Source organism: Odontesthes bonariensis, chromosome 1 (genome assembly GCF_027942865.1).
Source record: "Odontesthes bonariensis isolate fOdoBon6 chromosome 1, fOdoBon6.hap1, whole genome shotgun sequence".
Taxonomy (NCBI): domain Eukaryota; kingdom Metazoa; phylum Chordata; class Actinopteri; order Atheriniformes; family Atherinopsidae; genus Odontesthes; species Odontesthes bonariensis.
The window spans coordinates 24697874-24718420 of NC_134506.1; the positions used below are offsets into that span (position 1 = coordinate 24697874).

Consider the following 20547-nt stretch of genomic DNA (forward strand, 5'->3'; position numbering starts at 1 on the left):
GTTTTTAGAGTTAATGTGCTTCTGAAGTTGTTCCTGACTTGAGAGTATAGGCACGTTCAAACAGACATGAGGAAGTGCTGCCTCAAACCAACCGCTGAACACTTTTTTCTCACAGGGAAGTGAAACCCTTCTACGGCCACAGAGAGATAGATACTCTTGGTTATTAGAGCAAGAGCTCAGCTCACCACTCTGTTTCTGCTCCACTCGTGAGAGCTGGCTGTGGGATTTGCAGCTCACACAAAATCACTGGCAGGAGGACAACTATAATCCAGGGATGGGTTTTGGGGAGGACCTGCGGTGTCCACAGGCGCATGCAGCAGTCATGCGGCTGCTGGACTCAGAGCTTCATCTGATGGAGGTCATGAAGAAGTGGATGGGTCAGCGAGCTAAGAGTGAGCGGGAGTTTTCGGTGCAGCTGCACCACATGACTGCCATGGCGGAGAAGATGGACAAACCTCAGCCTAGTGCAGGACTAGATTACATCAGTCAGCTCAACAAGGTGAGGTCCTCTCTACACCTAAATTATCAGATGAGCATCACTGGTTACTTCCCAGAGGAGGAAAGCCACAGAACAATGTACGCAGTCATTCAACTCACTGAACATTTGTTTAAAGCTAAGGTGCGGTTCAAAAAGTATTTATGAGCATTGTTCATTATCCAGATTTCCATGAGATAAAATGCGGAAAGACTGAACTGCGACTGACTTGCTGCAGCAATTTAAGGTCACAAAGACATACGTTTGGATCTAATTCTATCAACGTAAAGTGAAACCTCTAATAAAAAGAAAAACAACCCACAACCCCTGCTCAAGGGCATGCAAATAAAGTCCATATATATTTTAACAAGGCTCTGGTTGCAGCATGGTAGCAATTTTGTACAAAGTAAAAAATAGTATCTCAACTACATCTTATAACAGCAGGTACTTCTCGGTTTCTTTGAGGTAAAGTAACTGACCCATTTCTTCCTTCCATTCCCCTCATTATTTAAATGTCAAATGTGTTCTCGGTGCCAAAGAAGACGGCACTTACTGAAGAGAGCACTTGCAGCATTTTCAATTTTTCATCTGCATGGCTTTTAGATCTACAGAATACCAGATCAGCACATCTGCATGGATAATTCAAGATTTCAAGCATGTGGAAACTGTTGCAACAGAGAGACCTGTAGGTGAAACACCAGTGACTCCAAATGTGAAAGTAGTTAAAGACCTGATATGTTCAGCTTCTGAGCAAACAGGCAGGAGTAGAAATTAAAGGTGGACATTGAGTTTGGGCCTCACTTGCTTTGACTTTCTTCAAACGACTTCCTGCTTGTTTTTGGATCCCGATCCAACTTTAAGCCAGTTTTACTGAATTCTATTGAGACCCATTTCAAACTGAGAAACAAACTCCTTAAAGCAGTCAGATTTGTTTGCATTCTGGTGATTATTTTCTTTGTTTGTCAGTCCTGGGGAGAGCTGGTTTCGCAGACTGAGTCTCTCAGTCAGGTGATGAAGAGGCACTCTGAGGACCTGCTTGACGGTCCTATCAGCAAACTGACGCTGCTCATCAGAGACAAACAGCAGCTCCGCAAAACATTCGCAGAGCAGTGGAACCATCTGAAGCAGGAGCTCAACAAGGTGTGAGAAAAAGCATGCGCACACACACACGCACACACACACGGGTGTTTCCACGACTTCAGGGGACACCTAAGAGACGTGTGTTCGTTTCCTTCCAACCCTAACTTAGGGGAGCTTTTGTTTTATCTCAAGAAGAATCCCTCTATGTGAAGCCACAGAATCCAGAAACTTTAACACTACACCGCTTCCAGTAAAACTCTCCCAATTATCCCACAAAGGCAGGTTAGCAGCCTTTAAGGTCAGTCTACTGACTATGACAAGAAACACCGCTGCTCAAAAGAAGCTAAGGTTTTATTTATTGTGAGTCTTCTCACCTTGGTGGAATATATGCTTTTTATACGGACAGAAAGTAAAAGAAAAAGCTAAAGATTTGTATTTAGTTTTTTTTTTGTGGCGTGAAGATGAGCGAGCACATGCTGTAAGCTTCTTTATCAACTCCGATGACCTGATGCTCACAGTAAAGTTATATATCCCTTTTGGGCAAAAGAAAGAAATAATTATGCTCGTGGTTGTCATGAGTCACTGTATTTGGATGCTATCTCTAGCTGGAGGCTGCCGTACTGTTTTTATTACCCAGTTACGTCAAGCAGATGATATGTGCTTTATCAAGGATCCATGTTTGGTTTGTCGGGCAGTTTGTAGATCGTTGTGCTTCTTGCTTTGCTGTGCAGCCACAGTGAACTTTGTGAGCATCTCTCTGTAGTTATACAATATACAGAATTTTTTTAGTCGGGATAAATCAGCAACATTGACAGCGATGTCAGAGATGCTATCAAGGAGGGTTGAAATACCGCTGCCAGACGCACAACCAAGGTTAGATAATTTCCTCATATGTCACAACCTTTCGCAGATCTGCTGTCCACTTCCTGTGTAGTTTTCACACATTATACATACAAGCAACCCCTTCCTCCACACACATCTTATTTTTTAGATGTGCTGTAAAAGATGCTGCTGTGTGTACGCTTCTCTCTCTCTTTTTTTTTTACAACACGATGAAGATATCCAGTTGAAATGTTTCAGTCTCGCTCTTTAAATCTGTCATTGTGAGAAGACGACCTGCACAACTACTTGATTTGAGCTCTGCTTTTATACTGTTTATAACTCAAGCGTTATGAAGAGTATTTGAATTAGTTTTCCTCTCATCTGTTTGGCAGAATAATCGTTGCAGCCAATAACAATTTCTCCAAACCCTCCAGAATAATATGTGGAGTTCAGTTTTAGAGCCTCCGTTTTTTAATCTGCCTAATGCACAGGTACATGGCCTTGGCCTTAGGACAAAGAGACAAAAAAAAAAACTGAATTACCCTTAGGGCTTATCTGGAGTAGGTCACTGAATCTTTCTTTTATCAAGTAAAAAAATAAAGCCAAGGTAGACACATTTTGCTCCCTTTGTTGCCGATTAAGACTGTAAATTGTGTTCTGCTGACTAAGAGCTGATTGGGACCAAATAGCCCTGTTTCAAAAACCTAAAGGTTCTTCCTCTGCTGACTCCCTAAGCATGAGGCTAATCGATGAACTAACACACACCTCTGTTGGAGGAGCCAGATTTGTAGCATCATATTCACATTGCCAAATGTTCCCTCTCTCTGCATTGATTGCTTCAGGTGACGCACACAGAGCTGGAGAGGCTGAAGGGCAGCTACAGGCAGGCAGCGAAAGATGCAGCTCAGGCGAAGAGGAAATACCAGGACACCAGTAAAGGTGGCGACGCCTGGCATTATTTACTTCTCTAAACAGAATCGCTTTCATAATGATGGTACAGTCTGCTTTTATCTTCCTGCATTATCATCTTTATATTCTGTGTGGGCATCTTCCTGTTTGTGTGGACAGATAAAGATCGAGGCAAGAACAAAGAGCGTTACATAAAAGCTACGCTGAAACTTCATGAGCTACATAATGAGTACGTCCTTTCTGTGCAAGCTGCTCAAGTTTATCACCAGCACCACTACAGTCAGATCCAGCCGGCCCTCCTCGACGCTCTGCAGACTCTGCAGCAGGAGATGGTGCTCCTACTGTAAGATCATGTTTAACGAGGCATGTGTATGTGTGTGTGTGTGAGTGCGCATGTTTATGTATCAAGATGGGAGCCAAAAACTGATTGTTGAAGAGTTGGAGCTAGAAAAAGAATATGATAAGACTGAGGGAATGCATTTATTTTTACGATGGTTAAAGTTAGAGTAGAGGGCCTTAGGGTGCATTGTGTTGAGCCACAATGGGGATATAGAAAGAAAAATACCAATGTGTATGTGTACTGAACGAAAATGAGAGACACATGAGGATAGCGCAGAAGCCCTCATTTCCATACAGTGGGGATATTTACACAAGCATAACAGCGTGCTTTGTTAACACCTGATTTGTATTCACCCTCACACAGAGAAAAGCTGCACTCAAATACACATTATTTAATCACAGCACAGTATGAATGTTTGCACATTATTTTCAAATCCTGATAGCTCTCCTTTGCTCCTTTTCAAAGCATTTTCTGCTCAAAAGAGTCAATTGTCACCTGAATATTGAAATATAATTTGTGTAGAATGGACACTTGCCTGAGTAGTTCTAACTATTATTGTGTATTTCCAGCAACATCATCTTAGCCACCTTTATCTTCACGTCACGTCAGCTTTGCAATGTTCATTTGCATTCAAGGAAACACTAAAGTCAAATCATACAGAGGGTCAAAGAGAAGAAGCAAAACAGTGGATGTATGTTTTACAGGCAGCAGGACCATCTTATAGTTTGCTTGAGAGATGGTTTGCTAACAAGCCTGTAATGTGACTTCATGATACCCTCAGCAAGAAATATCTATGAAGGCCAATCTTGACATGTTAGGTCGATGTGCATTTGCCTAATTGTATAACCAGACTTATTAATTATTTGTTTGACACAAAATCTGCAGTTGTTGATGCTGCACTGTTGGTACGGAGAAATTTGGATATGAACTCTGAACCTTTGTATCCCCATAAATGATGACTTGCTAAGGCTCAATCTCATTTCACCTATTTCCTCAACCCCTCACCTGTACCCCAACATTTTGCATGCTTACGGCAAGGGGCAGTTTATTCCGATTCCTTCTGGGGTCGAGGGGTAAGATGAAGCGAGAGGGCTCCAAACCCATTAGAAGGAAGAGCTTTCAGAGGCACGCTCCAAAAAACAACTCTGTCCTCGGGAAGGAAATTACTTGACATACTTCAGCTTTGCTGATTATGTGTGTAAACACGCTACAACTGGCAGTGGGAAATGATTTAATCAGCTGGTAAAAGGGGGCTACCACCTTAAAAAACATTTATATACAAATCTTGGCATAATAAAGCGGTGACAGAGCTCATAAAGTTCCTGTTTATATCCTATCAATTAATGTGAGAGAAACTGGAGACAACTGATGAGCTATTGACTTCTTGAAGGAGCTTTCCGTTTCACAGAGAGTAAAAAAAAAAAAAATATTGAACAAAGAAAAGTAACTGCGACACTGGGAAGTAAATATTTTGCACCAACATTTGCAGAAGTCGAGGCAGTAAAGAATACCTCTCCTCTCAAGAACGTGGGGGCATTTTTTCTTCATGAATCCAGAAGGTTTGAAATGTCTAAAAATGCTGATTTGTTGTAATGAACCATGCACGCTGAGTTTTTACAGACCAGCACAGATCAAGTCCTGACTTTCTTTATGTAGATTATGAGATGTAAACTATTTGTATTTGTGGTGTCCCCCTCAGGTGAAAGCACAGTGTGCTGAACCTTCTCAGGCTGATTGAGATGCAGACAAGATTATTTCAGAGATCATTTCAGAGATTAGAATATGGAAAGAACTGAGAAGAGGCACAAGAGGTTTTGTAAGATCAAGGAATTGCTGAGACGTGACCACAGATCCTTTTTTATGGCAAATTCTGATTTCAGTTGCCTCTGATTGATGCTTTCAAAAGACACAAATCCATATTATAACTTTTGTAAGACTTTCGTGAAAATTTGTGTCCTTTAGAAAATATTTAACCTTCTTCATAAAACCGAAATGCACATAAAGGGAGGCTTTGAACATGGCTTGATCCAAGGAATCTAATAGTGCCTCAACTGTGATAATTATATGGAGCAGAAATTACACCCGTATTGACACTTTGACCCGTTGGTGGCGCTACAATAGTTGAGGTTCACACATCAGAAGTTAATGAGTTCTTCTTTTGCCCATGTTCCCTCTTTCAGAAAGTTTAATGAAGATTGGCCAGGTAGTATTGATTTAAAGATTATAACAGATGAACACGTAATCAAAAACACAAAAAAAAGCCTGGAAAAAGGACAGTAATATGATGCATTTGACCGCTGGGATAGGCTCCAGCCCCCCTGCGACCCGACCGACGAATTAAGCGGGTATAGAAAATGGATGGATGGATGGATGGATGGATGATGCATCTGGCTAGTTTAATAGCTGTTCCCCCTGCCAGTCTATTTTCATCTGCTCTTGCCCGGCTTCTGTTCCAGAAAGGAGATCCTGCAGGAGTATTTCGACATCTCCACCTTCCTCCATCATGAAGTGGTGCGGATCCACAGGGAGATATCATCCGCTCTAACAGCCATCGATCCTGAAAAAGAATATGAAAGCTTCATTCAACAGAACAGGTAGACAGAGGCAAAGCCTTCCCTTCGTCACCGTGGTAATCATCAACCCTAACCCTTGGCAACGATGATGATGTGGACTGTGGTTGTGATTGTAGGTCTGTGGGGGATATTCCTCCTTGTGCAGATTTTGATTGTAGCCTCCTGGAGGATGCTGAGCAGCTAAATCCCAGAGAGATTGAACTCAATGACCTTACGCTTGAGAAAATCCAGCACAAGTGAGAACAAATAACGCAATCTCATTCAGATGACAACACTCCAATTTCCTTTCTTTTTGTCTCAACTACTTCCCTGTTTGTATTTTTTTTAAACTCCGGTTTCCTATCTACTTTTATGCCTCATTTGCTTCCTCTTTTCACATGATTTTTCTGCCCTCTTCTCCTAGACTGACTGCGATTGAAGAAGAGCTGCTGGACCTGGCTCGGTCTCTGGGCTCTCAGCAGACTTCTGTCGAGCAGCTGGAGCTGGAGCTCGACGAGGAGCAGGAAGGGGTAAAAAAGGGCCAGAGGTGAGGGGGGCCACAGACATCAGATATGGAGTGCAGTTATGTTCAGAGGCTGCAGGCGAGAGTTGAGAGTCAAAACACGCAGGTTTTGTGAGGACAAATGATTAAAGTTTGCCTTCACTTTGCCTCTGCGGGCAGTCCTTCCCACTGGGGAGTTGAGTGCGCTGTTGGCTGTGCAACGGCTAATAGCCAGTGTGGTCTCAGGGGGCAGTGAGAGCCTTATTAATTATAATGCACCGATATGTTCAGAGTTATGGAGCACGATCCACTCATTTGTCTTGGTTGATGAGGCTGTCTGGGGGTGTTAGAGGTTTGCGGCCCTGTGGGAGTGATGATTAACAAGTTCCTGAAGGACAAGTGAGAACAATGTGTTTATCTGAAAAAAGTTGATGTTATTGATGGCATCTGGGAGGCACATATGGTGATGGAGCTGTTAGTGAAGTGAGTAGAGGTTATTCTGCCCTTTGGTTTGTATTTTGAAGAAGCATTTTGTAAATCAGCTTGACCTCTTGAAGCGATCAGACTGACCAACTACTGTTCCATTATGATGAGAGCGCTTTCTTATCAATAAAGCTGTGTTCAATTTGATCTAGTATGCATTGTTGATCAGTTTCTTTTTATGTCAGAGTGGTGAAGATCCCAGCACCTTGTTTTAGCAAAGAAATTCAGTTATAATGCAAAAAGCAGCTAATCTACTCACTTCAGTGACTGAAATAAGAAAAGGTTTGAGATTTTTGCTTATTAAATGTCAGTGTAGCGTGGTGCAGAGTGAAGACTGCCTCCACTACACATTTAATTTGTTGTAATGATTTTTGTTCTGCAAAGAGCAAAAGTAGGTAAACTTATTTATTCCCGTTCGCCACACACAGCTTATTTCACATTCACAGGTGTGTTCTCGTTCTCTAATAACATCAGCACCAACATCAAAACAAATAATTATGTATTTTACATCACTATTCAAAAACCAGTTTCATCAAGTACATTCAATATCAACTTATTTCTGAAATACACAGTCAGTCAATCACGTCTCCCAAACATTGTCATATTAACCAAATTAATCATGTATCTATTTCTTAAACCATGAACTAAACATGAGCAGCGCGAGCTTTTAAGATCAACTTCTATTCCTCTCCAGCTTAACGGGCGCTCGAGGTTGCTAGGCAACCAACACTAACCACTGGCTAGCTATTCTCAATACGTTACGTTCGCTGAACAAGTAACGTTCATAACCAAAATCACAAAGTCCAACTGGGATTATAAAGTACCACATAAACATTGTCATATTAACCAAATTAATTATATATCTATTTTAAGTTATTTATTTCTTAAATCATAAACTACACATGAGCAGCGCAGATCGACTGCTATTCTCCAGCTTAACGGGCGCTCGAGGTTGCTAGGCAACCAACACTAACCACTGGCCAGCCTTCCTCAGTACATTACGTTCGCTGAACAAGTAACGTTTATAACCAAAATCACATTAAGTCCAACCGGGATTATAAAATACCACATAACATATTCACACATCAATTACACCCTTCTAACCCTCCCTTCTTACCTGCAAAGAGCAAAAGTAGGTAAACTTATTTATTCCCGTTCGCCACACACAGCTTCTTTCGCATTCACAGGTGTGTTCTCGTTCGCGGAACGTATTCCCGCGAGACTTCCCTTTGTCCCTGAACACACAGTGTAGCGAACGAGCCCTCTGCTGGTAAGGGTTAGACACTGCATCCCGATTGCTTGATGACCATATTTTACACTAAATAATAACAACAATAAACTAATCTCCTATCTTATCACAAAACACCCAGACTATTTTCACCACCCTGAACATGAGCTGTCCAAAATGGGAAATCAAATTAACTATGGCTCTGTATGCCACATCAGCAGAATGTAATTATTATTCAAATAGCTGCTGATTAGATTCTTGTCAATCAATTCATAGTTTCACCTCTAATTAAATTAATCTAAGTAAATTACTTACTGGGCAAATAATGGAACTGGCCTCTTCCATTATGGGTCATTACAGCACATTTATTTTCTTGTCCTCTGCATCTTTTTCTGTCATCCATAAATCTAACAGCTCCATCACCTCCGACATATCTCCTCCTCAAACTTCCAAACCAACTCAGTTTCTCCCATCTTGCTTTGTTCCCGTGCTGTTCCACACCATCTGTCCCTTTCATACACTGGTCTCTCTCTCTGATACACATATCTTTAACACAACCATCTCGGTGCCTCATTTTTGTGGCACTGTACTCACTCAGCATACCTTAGTTGTCCTTTCTACATCTTTAAAAACCTTATTTTTTTTCATGGAACTTCTGTGTATGATATTGGCATTGGGTACTGCAGGATCCATAGTTGAATACAGGACCAAAATGAAAAAAGAAAAACAAACATAAAACAATCAAGAAGCTGGGCAGAGGTACACACACAAGAAAAATAATAAACTGATAAGGTGAAACCAACAACAAGACGTTGGCAGAGAGGGGAAACCAAGGGGCAGAAAACAGGAGTAACATAAACCTGGTGTGAAGAGAATGCAGAGAGCAAAACCAACTAGATTGAACAAGGTTTGTGTTCTTCTTAATTAAACAGAAAGTAGTGCTAACCACTGTGCAGAGGACAATAGATTATATTAGAATGGGATACAAAACAGAGCATATAGCGCAGATAAACCAAAACCAACGAAACTAAACCAGAAAAAAGGAAACTGCCACATAACAGACCATGGATCATGACCCTGTGCTTGCATAGGCTTTATGTGTAGCAGTCTGGAAGTCCTTATATCCCAGATGTAATCATCAAATGGGTGGACGGATGGGCTTTCCTGAACCCTAGCAGACAGATAGAAAAATAAACTCAATGAAAAGCTAGGAAAATATATAAAAAGTTAAGCAAAACGAGCTAAGATCCACATGAACAAGACTGATTCCAAAGTTATCTGTTGGCATGTTCCAGTAATTGCTTAAGTCGATGTACGTATAAACTGAAAATAAGCTGAAACTCATTTTTATGATGTAATCATCGCACCCAAGAATGTGAGATTTAGCTCAACTTTAGGTGTTATCTACCGATTGCCTCATTCTTATGAGCAAGGCAAGAGAGAGCAGAGATGATTGGTGTGACAGATAGATGAGACTCTGAAAGAGCTGGAGAGGTAAAAAACAAACAAAAAAACAATGGGGTGAGTGTCAGATAGACACAGATTAGACACAGATTGCCACTGTTCAAATGGAGCACTGACCACACACACTGGAAGCAGAAACCTTAAAACTGGACTTGGTCTCAACAAAGAAAACTGAATGAAGCATTTGTAACATCCAAGAAAACTCAAGACAAAATTCTGAGTGCATATTGTAAAAGCCAATTACATTTATACTCTCCTCTGAAATGATTGGAAATTATGCTAATGCATCATTGGTTGAAAATCAAAAGATTTATGTTTATCAAGTCTGAGCTTTTATGTACTCAGTGTTGTTTTATCGACTTGTGCAACCTCTTGCATCAGACTAAAATATAATGAATATTTCTATTTCATGATACACAGCCGCTTTCTTCTTTCTCCAGGGTCTACCAGTTCAGTAAGAGACATGCAATGGAGGAGTGCAGACAGCAAGTTGCTCTGTCTCAGGGCATAAAAGCCAAACTGGACCACCAGAGGCTTCTTCTGAAGGAGAAACTGGACCAGCTCGGCTCCAGAGAACCTCCCTCTGCTCTGAAGCTGGACTCAGACACTGTTTCACTTTCATCCACCACAAGCAATGTAAGTTCTCTCTGCTGCAGGCTTCCTTTGCTTTCAGGTTAATCACCTGTGGTTATTAGTTCTTTAAGTGTATTGCTAGGCTTTGCATTCCATGTAAACTCTACCTAAACTTCTACACATGCAATGTCTTACTGAATGTCTTACTTTTTTGGATTCTGTTGAAACAAAGAAAGGACAAAGGTCATTGTGATGGAAGTCACAAGTCAAAATCTAATGACCAACATGTTCAGCATCAACCAAACGTCCTAAACTCTTTTGTATGCTACGCTGCCGTGGCCTTAAAGGGGCAAAACACAACACATTTGGGCAGGAGCCAGGTGACCAGAAATCTCGAGACAAAATTCATTGCATCAAACTGTTGTTGAAGTGACTGTAATTAATCTGTAGAACATTTTATTATCAGATTGTTTTAGAAAATGAGCACAGAATTTAAATCTTTACATCCAGCAATTTTGAAGAATTTGCCTTTTTCAAGCTTTTGTGCTTTTATCAGTTGATGTTTTATATAAAGATGAACCTCTGCTGAGATATCTCTAATAATGACAAAAGCTGTCTAATGATGCAGACCACTGAAAGACACAGAAAACACAACAATATAAAAAAACAAGGCAAACATTTCTCATGCTTTTTGTTTAAAAAGAATAAACCCAAAACATTGTGTCTGGACCGTACCATAAGCCCCCAGAACACCAGCTTTTAGTCAGTTAGTAAGTTTGTGCATTCTGGCTCTTTTCCTTCAGGACCACGGTCAAGTTTCAGCCAAAGTCCTCATGGACGGGATCATGAACAACCTGAGCGGTCTGTTCAAACCTAAAAGTGAGGTAAGTTGCAGGTAACTATACGACCTGTGAGACAGGGGTTACACGCTCCAGGCAAAGACAGAACCAGTGGTGGTACCAGCTGGAACTGCATTTCTTATTGTAGAATGAAGGACAGTTGCTCCAGCTGAGGAACACTTTCAATCCTCTCTTTTGGCCAACTCTGAGCGTAAGCTACGCTGCAGTCAGGTTCCTATTTTTATAAATCCGCCTGACTCAAGTTTTCTTGTCAGGCAGATAATTTATGTCTTAATGATCGCTAACAGACAGTAACATGAGCCAGCTGAACACTGACTTTTAGCGAGAAAAGGCTGTGTGCAGTTGGTCTGTCAGTGTTAAATCTATCATGACCTGTGCCTTAAGTATAAATGAATAGATTTTTTTGTGGGAGTAACTTTTCCCTCTGTATCTCCCATTACTGCGGTACCCTGGAGGGGTGCAGTGTGATGTGGTTTGACTTTCAATTTATAAACTCTCCTTTGAAGTGTCTCCCAATAATCTCAGCAGAATCAAGCTGAAATCTATCCTATATTTCTTCTTATCGTTTTGTTATTCATGTCAGCTTTGATAAAAGAAAAAAAAGAAGAAAAATCCCATTTTCTTCTCCTTCAGGTTCTTCCAGTTCTCACCCCCGTTCAGGAGGTGGATCGTCCTCTGGGGCAGCAGGACTGGTATCACGGAGCCATTCCCAGACTGGAGGTCCAGCAGCTTCTCAGAAATGACGGGGACTTCTTGGTGAGGAAGAGTCAAGAGAAACAGGGTTATGTGCTGTCAGTGCAATGGGATGGATCCTGCAAGCATTTCCTCATTCAGAACACGGATGTAAGTAAATCTGCTGCATGGAACAGCGCACCACTGTGAAAGTCAAACCATCAAATCATTTACCTCCCATGCAAAGTTGTAAAAGACGCATGCAAGTTTTCCACGAATAAAAAAAATCTGTTTTTGTGTAAAGTATGAGAAGAAGTGTTAAAAGCATGTAATCAACATGGCTGTCCTCAGGCTGGGCGCATTTTCTGCAAATTAAACACGAGTTGAATTCAAGAACCTACAGCAGCATTGAACAAACAAACACATTTTTTTCCCTTTTTGAATGAAATGTATCTTTTCATGTCACAGAGTTTTCTATTCTCTCTGTTTGCAAATCACCTCACCTCTGTGATGGCTTTTCTGTGCGTGTCAGTAGAATTTGTACCGTCTGGATGGAGAAGGCTTCCAAAGCATCCCGAAGCTGATCCAGCATCTAGAGTCATCCCGACAACATGTCACCAAGAGGTCGGACATTGTCCTAAAGAAACCTATACTGAAGGTAATGCTGAAGCACTCTCCTGCACACACATACACGCACAGACCCTAAAAAAAAAAGGTCCACGAATTGTAATCTTTCCTCCTTAAGATACATTTCTTTTATAAGGCCAAGAGCTGTGTGGTCCTGAGCCTCAACACACGCTTGTAACACATTTACTGCTGATTAAAGAAGAGAAATAGTTGCTAAAAATAAACACATACTGAATTCAAAGGGGAACTTGTTCCCTCACACTCTCTGTACTTGCCTTTGCTCTCCTCTCCTGCTGGTCTCACAGTTTTTAGCAGCACCGCTGTGTGTGTTTTATGTTTTGTCTTTAACATCTATAGGACAAATGGGTCCTGGAACATGACGACATCATGTTGGGACCCCTCATTGGACGGGTGGGTACAACTGATATTTATTGACTGAAATGTAGAAACAGCAAGAGGAAAAGCAAAAATCTGTTTGTTTCACTTCCTTTAACTCCTTTTAGAGGCGGTAACAGATCCCATAAAATTATTTAAATATAATAGGAATTTATGTGGTTATTTAACACAAACTTCCCTCTTTGTGTTCCTGTCTCTCTCTTGTGCAACTGTGGAAGATACTCACTTTCTGTTACAATGATGATGTTCAACACAGACTTAAAAGTTTTCACATCAACTAAGGAAATAACCGAGAGCACAACTGATGTTGTCTTCCTTCGCCTAAATTTAAATTGCTGTGGGGGGAATATCTCAACTGTGGTCTCTCAGCTAATTACTGTATGTTTATAGGTATCAGTTCAGTCACATGATTGGGTTTTATAAAAGAATTCCAGAGAGACTGAATCTTTCAGAAGTAAAGATGGGGAGGAGATCACTTCTCTGTGAAAAACCCTGTGGAACAATAAGTAAATAGTATATGAACAACAACTCAGCAGAAGAATTCCTATTGATTGTATGCATGGTAGATAATATGAATCTAATGACTCATATATTCCTGAAAAATCTTTGAACACATGGAAACCAATACTGAATTGCCATTATGTTGTCCCATCATACGGCACTTTATTAAATACAGATATAATTTGGCAGTGGAAGCCTCTGCATGTGATCAGGAACACTTCTGAAAACCAATTATCAATAAACACAGGCGCTCTCTGCATCTGCAAATGAAAGTTGAATATCTACCATGCAAAGAAAATACACATAAGGCCAATATCCAATTACACTGCAGCCTTCTCTGAGTCTCCTTTGAAATGGATTGAAACTATTAATTTCTTCTCGGTAATCATGAATGTGGCATCTTGCGGGAAATGATGAGAGAAACCATCTGGCTTAATATCATCACACAGTCCAAAATTTCACATCTGTAGTGCTGCGGGGGTGCATTAGTGCACATTAATTCTGTATTATACAGCATATACAGTACATGAATTTTGGAGCAACATAGGCTCCTATCCAGTCAATGTGTTTGTTCCGGGGAAGGGCTGCACCACTTCATCAGATAATCTAAAACTCATTCTTTCTAAAGCACAACAGCACAGCTCTAAACAAGTCGACCTGCAGTCCATTCCTGCCACCCACTGAAGAGGTTTAGTGCATTCAAAACTAAAACAAACGTCACAAAAGAGGCCCCGAACTGCTGAAAAGCTGAAGTTCTTTTTCAAACAAGAATGAAAAAAAACATTTCACTTTTAAAACTGCATCAGCCGGTGTCAAAAAGTCTCAATAACTGACAAGATTATGAAAAGAACAAGTAATGCAACACAGTTTTGAATATTCCCCCTGGGGAAAAAAAGGTTTAAATGTGTTTCTGACAGCAAATTTCTCTCAATATTTAATAAAGTACCTTTGTTCAAATACTCTCAAGACAATTTGGGGTTTAAATGATTTGCAAATCGCTGCTTTCTCTTTCTATTTGCATTTTACTCATCATCCACGCTGCTGTGGAAACCGGGGGCGTAGGTTAAAAGGCTACAGAATGTTTTCATCTTCGGTGCGAACACTTAATCAAAGAGCTTGGAAGTAATAAAATTCTGCTCAAACAGCTCATTACATAATGGAAATCATTATCAAGCTACGAAAGTGCCAAATTGTGACTCATTCGCCACTGGGTTAAACAGTTTTTTTTTTTAAGTTTTAAAAAACTGATCATGTTGGTGTTGGCTCCACAGGGTAACTTTGGAGAGGTGTACAGTGGTCATTTACGCTCTGATTACACTCCTGTGGCTGTGAAATCCTGTAAAGAAAACCTGGCCCCAGAGCACAAGAGTAAGTTCCTGATGGAAGCCAGGTTAGTACATGAACACACACACACACACACACACACACACAAACACTCAAAACTTTCTGTAACTCCCCTCATTTGGTGTGCAGGATCCTGAAGCAGTACAACCATCCCAACATTGTGAAGCTGATCGGAGTGTGCACACAGAAACAGCCCATCTACATCATCATGGAGCTCATTCAAGGTAACACAGCGTACTCCCCCAGCAGCGTCATTGATTTATTCCACCAAGTGATTTATTGCTTTATATTCAATTTGCTCTCTAAACATTTCAAGGTGGCGATTTTCTCTCCTTCTTGCGCAATGAGGGTCACAGCCTGAAGCCTAAGATGTTGGTCAAAATGACAGAAAACGTAGCGGCAGGAATGGAGTACCTGGAGAGCAAGAAGTGTATCCACAGGTTGGTCAGCAGCTGCAGTGCTCTAATCCAATCGTTTAATCACACAAATCAACTTCCTGACTTCATTGGACTGAAGTCGGAGTGATTCTTCTAACACAGCCTGAACCTCTGTTGCTGTGTAATAAAAGTACATGTTGAATTAATCTTCACCAGCCAGAAACCTACAGCTTACAGTTACAAATAGTTTGAATTCTGCTCACTCTGTAGCAACATGGAAAGATCCCAGTAACACTTTCGATGCATAATTCATGCCTCATCGATGACGATTTCATCCATGAATGAATTCATCCATGTTTGCAGGGAAGTTGTGCTGCTCACAATAAACAATTGGTCATGCAGTCAGGTGGGGTTTCAGTCATATGAACGTTTCAATATTACTTATCATTACAGTTTCTAGATTGTGGTAGTGATGCGATGCTTAGATAATAAAGATGTGAAGATTAGTTAACACCATGTAATGACCAACATAATAACCGGATCATAGCCTGGCAGCAACAATGGGTACATCAGGATAAAAACAATGGGAAATTTAAGTTTCAGGGTAATAAGGAGCCATAAACCAAGAGATGGGGAAACAAATTTAAAGATAACTATGCAAAACAATATATGAAAATTGTATGGTAATCTGCTAACAATAGAGACGATTATGTCAGTGCAATTATTAATAGTAAAAACAGTCAAATAGTCAGATGAATATGATAATAACCTAATAATGATGTAATAAAGGAGTACATTTTCTTGTCATTGTAGGTTACAATCAGGCTACAACCAAAAGAAGGTTTAAAGATGGCTTGACAGAAGTAAAAAAAATGATTATTACCGGATGATTGTGATAAAATTCATCCATTATGGGCAAACTTTTAAATTCCTTTCATTGCTCAAAGGTAATACTGCTGAAACAGTTTATTCTTTACGAATACAACCTGTCAGCTGGACACACACAGAGTTCCTTCTATGCAATAACCATGAATCTGGGCAGCAAACTGACAAGGCACCTGACAAAACAGCACATCTTACGCCTTTTCCACAGAGACTGGGCTGAATAGAAGGCTTAGTAGTGTCACGACCCTGCTGGAAATTGTGAAATGGAAATATTTCCCCAGGCTGCTGCTTTCTGTAGCTGGGGGGTTGGATTCATTTCTAAACCTTTAGATACAAAACATCACTCACTTTGTTCCCCTCAAACAATGATTGTCCGCACTGCAGCACTTCCCCATATGTTGATGCTGCAGTTAAAGAAATAGGAAAAAACATTTTAGCCAAAATCAAAGCTGGCAGAAGGTCTTCTGGTTGCCCGTGAGATGATTTTTAAAAAAAAACACTTTTTATCACGGTGAAATAAAACACAGCTGTGAATTCAACACATTTGATTGAAGCAATAAAACACAAAATAGTTAAAGTAAAAAGGAACTTTAACTAAAGCTGCTAATGTTGAAATACCAAACAGACCACTGGGTGGAAAGAGGAATCATATTAATTGCATTTGGGAAGTTAATAGACAGGTTATTTCACTTTTGGTTCACAGCAAAAAAAAGCTGCCTGTCTGTGTGTCTTTGTCCTAACTGTTGGCAGATTTAATGTTTATTGTTCAATGACCTGAGGCAGCAGTTGAGTATTTGAGAGCGAGTCTGTTTAATTTGGTGCAAAACCATTCAGAGCCTTATAAACCTTATTGAAATATTCTTTAAGTCAGGTGTAGGATAGACCCGTGCAAAAGTGCCGAGATGCACGTGATGAGATCCTTTTGAATATTTTTCACAAGTCAAGTGAAAAACTGGTTCAAAACCCCAACTGCAGGCACACGAATACAACCTCAAAAGAGCGTGAACTTGTCAGCAGGAGCAGGATGTAAAGATCCAACGTGGAGTTTTGTATTTAGCTCAAAATGAAGCGTTCTCAAAGCTGTTTTAAAGAAAAATGAGAAAAGGCTGAGATGCAAAAAAGGGACCCGCATTCTTTTTTTAAGGGAAAATTCTGCAGAAAGAGTCTGAATACGAAATGTGTGATGTTCATAAGGCACTGTGAATAGGAAGCTCTGAATGAGGTATAAGTGACAGCTGTGAGGGCTTGAGGAGGAGAGGAACGGGAGGAGGTGGTTGGGATATCCGGCTCATTACAGGAGCACTGTACAGTTCACCCAGTGGGGACGGATCAGAGCAGGCTGCTGGCAGCAGCTCAGCCTCGAACACTGCATGTCAAAACGAACTCGCACGCAACACCAGAGACATGACAAGAACGCCAGTTCCTTTTAGTGCTGTCTGTTTTCTCATGTTTTTTTCCCCACAGAGCAAGATGCATTATGTCTTTTTTGTTGCCTTTTTTTTTTTCTTCTGTTCACATAACCTCTTACATCATTTTCTCTTTTTTTTTAAGGGACCTTGCAGCGAGAAACTGTCTGGTTGCCGACCACAACGTGGTGAAGATCAGTGATTTTGGGATGTCCCGTCAGCAAGATGATGGCGTCTACTCTGCAGAGGGCGGCCTCAGACAGATCCCTGTCAAGTGGACGGCTCCTGAAGCCTTGAACTATGGTGGGTCACTTACACTTCTGCGATGATGTCACAACCTAAAACATTTTCCCTTTTAAACTCTGCAAGTAGTCAGTTTAAAAACTGACTAACAGGATGAATGCCTTTGCCAATGCTGCCCTCTGCTGTTGTTACCAGGTCGCTATACCACACAGAGTGACGTCTGGAGCTTTGGGGTCTTGCTCTGGGAGACCTTTTCCATGGGGATGACGCCCTATACAAGCATGAACAACCAACAGACACGTGATGAGGTGGAGAAAGGTAAAGACTGCTATCAGACAAGGGGAGATGGGGTGTAAAACTGTTCAGGTCCAGACAAGAATAGTTGATTCTGACACAAATTACTTTGTTTTTGCTGTGTTCAGGCCAATCTCACTGTGTGTGTGACTGTCCTTGATGTGTTGCAGGATACCGCATGTCTGCTCCACACGGCTGCCCTGTGGAAGTGTCCAGGATCATGAACAGCTGCTGGCAGTATGAGCCCAAAAACAGGCCGTCCTTCAAGAAACTTCGCACTGAGCTCAGTGCCATATACAGCAAAATTACATGAAGCCAGCCTCTTAATTGGAGAGCATTATTTTTCTGTCTTTTTTTTTTTTTGCTTGTTGGTTTGTGTTTTTCCCTTTTGAGAACAGGCTGAAATCCAGTCTGAAGTCTGGAACAGAACTCACAGATCAAGCAAAACAGTAGTACCTTGGTAATATTTATTTTTTATTCCTTTTTTTTATTGTGAAACTGAACTAGAGAATTGTTCTGGGAGTGCGTAGTGAGTTAGTGGGCCAAATGGTGGCAGCACTCGTGTTTTTCCCTCCCGTGGCCCTTTCAAGGTTTTTTTTTCTTTTTCGTATTGACAAGGCATCTCCTGTGAGAGGGAAATGTAGATATGTGACAAGGCTGTGAACACTTCACAAGCTGAACTTCAGTTCTGTTTTCCAACACTTCATTCCTGAGGTGAGGTGCACTGTATATACAAAAATAATTGAGCTTGTAATACAGAGTTTGACGACAACTTGTGATCTTATTTTCTTCCACTCGACTATTTAACACCTTCAGGATGACAAAGAAAAAGAGACACTTGAGGGAATTTTGAAATACAACAGTCCTACTTCTCATCATCCCCATGACTCACGAAATTGAACTCCGGCAAAGGTGACTTTCCATCGAATTAAAACAGTGAATTGTAGCGTCTAACAATGAGTCAGTAGACAATGATGTGACTGAACCTGTTCTGACTATTCTTAGCTGGCACTCAACCAACTTTGATACAATGACGTTACATTCGTTGCTTAATTAAAGAGCATTACCGTATTGCCATCATCACTTAGTGTGGAACAAAGGCAACTTTTGAACTTGTTTTGGCTCCAGATCCAAAGAAGTCAGAGGTAAAATGTAATAAAAACAGAATGCAATGGTTTGCAAATCTTATAAACCAATATTTTTCAATAGAACATATAAACTTAAATGAGTTGTTGAAAGCAGGACATTCTAATATTTCACCAAAACATTTTAGCTCATCTCTAATCGGATGGGATTAAAAAAGTTGAGCGCCACGTTTATCACTTTGTGGCAATTTTCTTTTAACAATATTTTGAAAAAATCTGGGAGATGAGGAGATCATTTCCTGGACCTTTGGGAGAGGAACGCTGTCCCATTCTTGTCTGATAAAAGATTCTAACTTCTCAGCAGTCCGGAGTCTTCTTTGATATATTTTGCATTTCATGATGTGCCAGATATTGGTGAAAGGTCTGGACAGCAGGCAGGCAAATCCAACATCCAGACTATTCTACTACTGCAGTGTGTGGTTTAGCCCTGTTTATTTTCTTCCTGAAATATACAAGGCCATGCCTGAAAAATCAAACAAACCTCCGAATGGGAGTATACGTTGATCTAAAACCTGTATGAACCTTTCAGCTTTGATGGTGCCTTTCCTGATGTGCAAGCTTGAAGTGCAAGCTTCCATTGGTATAAATGCATCCCTGTACCATTAGTGCTGTTAAAAGCTTGAACACAGAGATGTCTGCAGATCTATGGACTGCAGCTGATGAGACTCTGCCTCTCTAAGGTGCTCTTTTTATACCCAGTAATGTTACCGATCTGTTGCTAAATAATCTGATTAGTTGCAACATGTTCTGCCAGCTGTTTCCTTGTAGCACCGCTTATTTTCCAGCCTTTTGTTGCCCCCCCCCCCCCTTATTTTTAGACATGTTACTGCCATCATATTGAAGATAAGCTATGTTCTATTGTGTAAAATAAGGATTCATGAGATTTACACATTAGTGTATTTCGTTCTTAATTTACATCGTACACAGCAGCCAAACCTTTATGGGAGTTGGGTTGTATTACTCAGGCGGCCTTGTATGAAGGCAGGGCAGATAAGGTTTAACTTATAGGAATCCTGATAAAAACTCACACAGTATCTACAAAGTACACACCTCCTTAACAAATCACTGCATTCCATTTGTAATTACATTTTCCCCAGCATTCCAACTTTTATGCTCTAAGGTAGTACAAAAAAGAAGTCTAGCCAGTTAAGTACAAAAACACATCTGTCAAGACTAGTTTATCACTTTGTAGCCTGACTTAAGGCAAGAACAATCAATGTGTATTAAAAGCTGGAGTTGGCTGGATGTCTTGCCCCAAGTATCTACTTGAATTTAAACCCTCAATGGAGAATGTGGAGCATGTTAAACAAAAGCTATTGCATCCTAAAGTCCTGGGCCCTCATTTATCAAGCGTTCTTAGGAACAGATC

At 40.7% G+C, this 20547-nt stretch overlaps 1 protein-coding gene across 1 annotated transcript; it reads left to right on the top strand.

Annotated features, from left to right (window-relative positions):
- The first annotated feature begins 95 nt into the window (after positions 1-95).
- On the top strand, positions 96-18805 carry fes (FES proto-oncogene, tyrosine kinase). The gene is made up of 18 exons (XM_075461777.1): positions 96-499; positions 1442-1615; positions 3220-3316; positions 3446-3629; positions 6083-6220; positions 6316-6435; positions 6603-6725; positions 10296-10491; positions 11232-11312; positions 11922-12131; positions 12496-12618; positions 12945-12998; positions 14756-14874; positions 14958-15052; positions 15145-15268; positions 17642-17799; positions 17935-18057; positions 18204-18805. The coding sequence occupies exons 1-18, from the start codon at positions 275-277 to the stop codon at positions 18344-18346; spliced, it is 2487 nt and encodes an 828-aa protein (XP_075317892.1). The 5' UTR covers positions 96-274; the 3' UTR covers positions 18347-18805.
- Positions 18806-20547: the final 1742 nt, after the last annotated feature.